Here is a 6,199-nt window from a genome sequence, read left to right as displayed (position 1 = left end):
ACTATCATCAAGGAATTCAGGCCTATTTCCTGCTGCACAGTACTATACAAGATAATATCAAAAATCCTAACAGCAAGATTACAGGAAGTTATGACAGACCTAATAGATAACTTCCAAAACATCCTTTGTACCAAGTCGAATGATCACTGACAACATCATTATGAGCCATGAATTAGTAAAAGGCTATGGGAGGAAGAACATATTCCCTAGATGCATGCTCAAAATAGATATGAAAGCCTATGATTCTGTGGAATGGGTATACATTGAACAAGTGATAAAGATGTTGGGATTCCCTGAAATATTTGTGAAGTGGATAATGACATATATTGGTATAGTTGCCTATTCTGTAATAATTAATGATAAGCCAGCTAAACCATTTGATGCAAGGAAAGGACTGAGGCTGGGGGATCCCCTATCTCCAGTTTTATTTGTGATGGCCATGAAGTATCTTAGCAGACTATTGAAGCCATTGAAGGATAACAAAAAGTTTAAATTTCACCCAAAATGTACCAAAGTCAACTTAGTGCAATTGGGATTTGCTGATGATCTACTTCTTTTTACATACAATCAGTCAAGATACTCCATCAACAGTTTCAAGTATTTTTTGTAGCCTCAGGACTAATTTCAAATCCTAACAAAAGTTGTATTTACTTTGGTGGAGTGAACAACATGGCTCAACAACATATTATGGACATGCTAGGGTACACTAAATGAGAACTACCTTTTAGATACCTGGGGGTTCTTTTGAGCACCAAGAGGTTATCAACTATCCAATGTGAGCCTCTAATTGATAGAATGTTAAGCAGGATCCAATGTTGGACAACAAACGTTTTGTCATATGATGGAAGAGCAATGCTAATTAAGAGTGTTCTAGTTGCAATTCAAACATTCTGGGCTCAGATATTCATTTTGCAAAAGAAAATCATTCATTTCATAGAAATAATATACAAGAGATTCTTATGGGCAAGAGCTGTTGAACCTACCAAAAAGGCATTGATTTCCTGGGATAAACTGTGTGCTACAAAGGTAGCAAGAGGACTAAACTCCATCAATGTGGAGCTGTGGAATAAAGCAGCTATTTGCAAGCTCTTATGGAACATTCGTACAAAGAAGGAAAAGTTGTGGGTCTAGTGGATTCATGCATACTACATAAAGGGGAACACTATATGGAATACAAAGCCAAAGAGTGCATCATGGGTCATCCAAAAGATATTCAAGGCGAAAAACTACTTTGAGGTTTCTGGATATACAGAAGAGGAGGTAAATCTGATGGAGAGATTCTCCGTAAGACACATATACAAAGCCATGCAAGGGGAGTTTCAGAAGGTGCCATGGAGGAAACTAGTGTGTAATAATCAAGGACTACCAAAGTGAATTTTCATACTATGACAGGCAATACAAGATAGGTTAGCTACAAAAGAAAGGCTAGAAAGATGGGGGATTATGGAAGACAAAACATGCTTACTCTGCCAAAGAGAGAATGAAACATTACAACACTTATTCTTTGACTGTGAAGTATCAACAACTATATGGCAACAACTTATAAACTGGCAAGGCATTCAGAGAACAAAGGGAGATTGGCAGGAGGAGCTGCAGTGGATAGAAAAGGTGGCCAAAGGTAAAAGTGGAGGGGCAACAGTATGCAGAATGTCATTAACAACAACAGTTTATCATATTTGGCAAGAGAGGAACAATGTTATTTTCCATAAGAAGAAGAGATCTGCTAATTCTATCCTTCGACTAATCATTCAAGAAATACACATTAGGGCCAAGCTATTTCCTAGGTTATATAGAACCATGAATACACTGAATTGGTATCCTGATTATCCTGATGTAGTTTAGAAGACAAAAGAAGCAGGAGAGGGATTGTAGCAAAGCTAAGTAACTCCCAAAAAAAAGATTTGAATTTGAGGCAGCAGAGGTAGTTGGAGCTATTGAAGGATTATGAATCACTATTCTCTATCATCCAGGGAAGGCCAATGTGATTGTAGACACCTTGAGTAGAAAGACAGAGAGTATGGGGAGCCTAGATTTCATTCCAGTTAGGGAGAGGCCTTTAGCTATGGATGTTCAAGCATTGGCCAATATGTTAGGGAGATTAGATATTTCAGAGCTGAGCAGAGTTCTTGCTTGTTTCGTCCTTGTTTGAGCGCATTAAGGATCGCCAGTACGATGATCCCCACTTGTTTGTCCTTAAGGACATGATGCAACATGGTGATGCCAAGGAGGTGACTATCAGTGATGATGGTGTGTTGTGACTTCAGGGTCAAGTTTGTGTTCCTAATGCCGATGGCTTGAGGGAGTTGATTCTTGAGGAGGCTCATAGTTTGCGGTATTCCATTCATTCAGGTGCGACGAAGATGTATCGTGACTTGAAGTAGTATTATTGGTGGAGGACATGAAGAAGAACATTGTTGGGCATGTTTCTAGGTGTTTAAATTGCCAACAGGTAAATTATGAGCATTAGAAACTAGGTGGTTTGCTTCAAAAGATTGATATACTGGAGTGACAAGTGGAAGTTTACTTTGTGGTAGGGTTGTCACGGACCTTGAGGAAGTATGATGCCATTTGGGTCATTATGGATCGGTCAGAGTAGTTGGGTAGGATCTATATTAGGGAGATTGTTCGCCTGCGGGGTGTACCTGTTTCTATTATTTCAGACTGCGACGCTTAGTTTACTTCACACATTTGGAGGGACGTTCAGTGTGAGTTGGGCACACAGGTTGAGTTGGGTACTGCATTTCACTCTCATATGGACGAGCAGTCCGAACAGATAATTCAGATCTTGGAAGATATGTTGAAGGCATGAACTATTGATTTCGGAGGCCAGTGGGACCACTTTTTACCTCTAGCAGAGTTACCTATAACAACAACTATTAGTCTGGTATGTAGATGACTCCGTATGAGGTCTTATATAGGACACAGTGTTTTTCTCTGGTCGGTTGGTTCGAGCCCAGCGAGGCTAGGTTATTGGGCACAAACATGGTCTGTAATGCTTTTGAGAAGGTGAAGTTGATTCAGGAGAGGCTTCACATAGCCTCAGTCTAGGCATAAGAGTTATGCGGACTGGAGACTAGAAGGTTCGTGATATGGCTTTCATGGAGGGCGAGAAGGTTCTTCTTAGAGTGTCACCCATATAGTGTGTGATGTGGTTTGGGAAGAAGGGAAAGTTTAGCCCGAGGTTTATTGGCCCTTTTGAGGTGTTGGAGAGAGTCAGTGAGGTTGCTTATAGACTTGTCTTGCCTCCTAGTCTTTTGGGAGTTCATTATGTATTCCATGTTTCTATGCTTCAGAAGTATCACGAAGATAAGTCCCATGTTTTGTACTTCAATACAGTGCAATTGGATGGAAATATGGACTATGAGGAGCTGGTGGCCATTTTGGATCGGCAGGTTCAGAACCTCATGTCTAAATCTATTGCATCGGTGAAGGTGCAGTGTAGAGGTCAACCAGACGAGGAGGAAACTTGGGAGACTAAGCATGTTATGCGGAGCAGATATGCATATCTCTTTGGCCCTTAATGTATGGTTCTTAACTCGTTCGAAGATGAAATTTTATTTAAGAGGGGTAGAATGTAACGACCCTACTGGTCGTTTTGTATATGTGATCCATGTTTCCCCCTTGAAAATGCTTTCCATATGCGTAGTTTTTGTTTTGAGACTTGAAGGGATAGTTGATTTGGTTCCGGGAAGGTATTGGAATAAATTGGAACACTTAGTTCCATTGTTGGAAGCTTACATTATAAGAATTGATCAAGGTTTGACTTGTGTGTTAACGACCTCTGATTCGTGTTTTGATAGTTTCAATAGGTTCATATGGTAATTTTAGACTTAGGCGTATGCTTAGATTTGGATTTGGAATTTTCTAGGATGACTCGGCTATTTTTGCTGAAAGTTGGCAATTTGAAGGTTTAGAAATTTCATAAGTTTGACCATGAGTTGAATATGAGGCTATCTGGTTCGGATTGTTGTTTCAAGACTTGGAATAGGTTTATTTTGTCATTTTTAACTTGTGTGCAAAGTTTGGTCTCAATCCGAGTTTGTTTGGTAGCAATCAGACACTTGATTTTGAATATTGAAGTTGTTAAATATTAAGGTTTGCATGATGCCTTTTGCCGTCGATATGTGGTATTGGATGTTATTTTGATGTTTTAAGCTTGCATGAGTTCTTATGGGGTTTATACACTTTTGTGGATGCTTGGTGTGGGTCTCGAGGGGCTCGGGTGAGTTTCAAATGAGTTTGGAATGATTTTGGAGAGGTTTAAGCATTCGACTGCTGCAGAGGTCGCATTTTCGATGGTCTTCTCGCATTTGAGAAGGACCGCATTTGCGGACTCTTGAGCAAATTTGTGATAGGTGGCTCAAAAGGGCTGCTTCGCATTTTCAAATCTTGTGTTGCAATTGCGATATCCACAATTGCGAAAGGACATCGCATTTGTGACGCTTGGTCATATTTGCGAGCTCCCTGGTCGCATTTGCAAAGGAAGCAGCTCAGGGGACCTGTTCGCATTTGCGAGCGCTTCATCGCAATTGTAAGGTTCGCATTTACGAACCCTTGGTCGCAAATGCGACATCCACAAATGATATTATTAGAGCCATTTCGGGACTTAGACCCATTTTCTCATATTTTGAATCCTAGACTTGGAGAAGGGCGATATTTGAAGAAGATTTTCATACAAGGCAAGTGGGTAAGTGATTTCACATGATTTTTATATTATATCTTGATTTTTCCATGGATTTTTACACCTAATCATATATTTTGGAAGGGAAGTTTTAGGGGGGTTTTGACTATGTCTTGAAAAATGAAAATTGGGTATTTGAGAGTCGATTTGGACTCGGTTTTGGAATCTAATCACATATTTGGACTAGTGGGGTTATGGGTAGTCAATATCTACCCCTTGACTCGAGTTTTGACCGTGTGGGTCCGGGATCGGCTTTTGTTGACTTTTGGGGAAATTGGTAAAGATTGAGACTTTATTGTTTGGAATTAATTCCTATATCATTGTCTAATGTTATTGAGTTATTTTTTGTGAGATTTGAGTCAGGAGGAGGTTATTGTTTTAGAGGAAAGGCTATTTTGGAGGATTGATTTAGGCTTATTCAGGTAAATATCTTGCCTAACATTGTGTATGGGAATACCCCTTAGAATTTGGCCTTTTTTGCCTAATTGTGTTATGTGAAAAGCGACATGTACGTGAGGTGACAAGCATGTACATGAATTTTATATGTGGTATGTGATCGTATTAGACCTTAGGCTTCTAAAATGCCTTATTTTGATGATGTTCCTTATATGAATAATGCTTAATCACTTGTGACTACATGAAATTGATTTCCACAATTAATTTAGTCGTACTCATGCTTTAAATGTTGAACACCCATCCGACATTCTATTATTGTCATGTCCTTGTGCACCTTATTGATAAATTGTGAGCTTATGACTTTTGATGGCAATTTGGCATATTGCATTGTGATGATTATGGCACATGTGAACATGTTGGGTAGATTGATTGGGTGTTGTACGAGGTCTTTGCTGTGCGATTGTGATTATTATTGTGCACATGTGGCAAAATAAGGGTGGCATTCTTAGGTTTGCACATATGTTGTAATAACAGTGGTGATCTTGATTATGCGTATGTGGCGGAATAAGAATGACTTTTCTTGACTATTGCTCATCCGGTGGAATAAGGGTGGCATTCTTGATGATATGTATGTGGTGGTTCGAGGGTGACATTCTTAATCATGTACATTCTTTAAACTTCGTCATGCATTTCAACAAGTTTTAAGTCGTATTTAACATGCAATCATATGCCTCTATATCTACTTAATAATTTTCTTGTCAAATATAGGTTTTCCTACATTGAGTTGTTATCACCTGTTTTAACGAGATTGTTGGTATCGTATTCTATTATTATATATTCTTGTTGACATTTAATTATATATTGCACAGGTTCTTTGAATAGTGAGTATAACATGACTTGAACCTCGTCACTACTTCACCGAGATTAATCTTGATACTTACTGGGTACTGATTGTGGTTTACTCATACTACACTTTTGCACTATTTTGTGCAAATCCGAGTGTTGGAGGCAGCAGAATTTGAGAGTGAGTTCATAAACGGTTCGCGAAGATTCAAGGCAGTGCTTCATGATCGTCCCAGTCTCTTGGAGTCCCATCCTTTATGTTGATACCGTTACTTTTAC

The 6,199-nt window shown here is 39.2% G+C and overlaps 1 protein-coding gene across 1 annotated transcript; it reads left to right on the top strand.

Annotated features, from left to right (window-relative positions):
* Positions 1–229: 229 nt before the first annotated feature.
* On the top strand, positions 230–2,149 carry LOC142168130 (uncharacterized). The gene is made up of 5 exons (XM_075228790.1): positions 230–597; positions 729–1,026; positions 1,156–1,284; positions 1,393–1,618; positions 1,971–2,149. The coding sequence occupies exons 1-5, from the start codon at positions 230–232 to the stop codon at positions 2,147–2,149; spliced, it is 1,200 nt and encodes a 399-aa protein (XP_075084891.1).
* The last annotated feature ends 4,050 nt before the right edge of the window (positions 2,150–6,199 follow it).

This window comes from Nicotiana tabacum, chromosome 13 (assembly GCF_000715075.1).
Source record: "Nicotiana tabacum cultivar K326 chromosome 13, ASM71507v2, whole genome shotgun sequence".
NCBI classification, from domain to species: domain Eukaryota; kingdom Viridiplantae; phylum Streptophyta; class Magnoliopsida; order Solanales; family Solanaceae; genus Nicotiana; species Nicotiana tabacum.
The sequence above is the reverse complement of the archived record's forward strand: the minus strand, read 5'-3'. Positions and strand labels throughout refer to the sequence as shown.

Excerpts from the sequence above, each read along its gene's own strand:
- LOC142168130 (XM_075228790.1), top strand. The coding sequence starts at position 230 with ATGAAAGCCTATGATTCTGTGGAATGGGTATACATTGAACAAGTGATA. Across the intron at positions 1,027-1,155 it reads ATAAACTGTGTGCTACAAAG|GGGAACACTATATGGAATAC; the intron begins GTAGCAAGAGGA and ends TACTACATAAAG. Across the intron at positions 1,285-1,392 it reads ATCTGATGGAGAGATTCTCC|GCAATACAAGATAGGTTAGC; the intron begins GTAAGACACATA and ends ATACTATGACAG.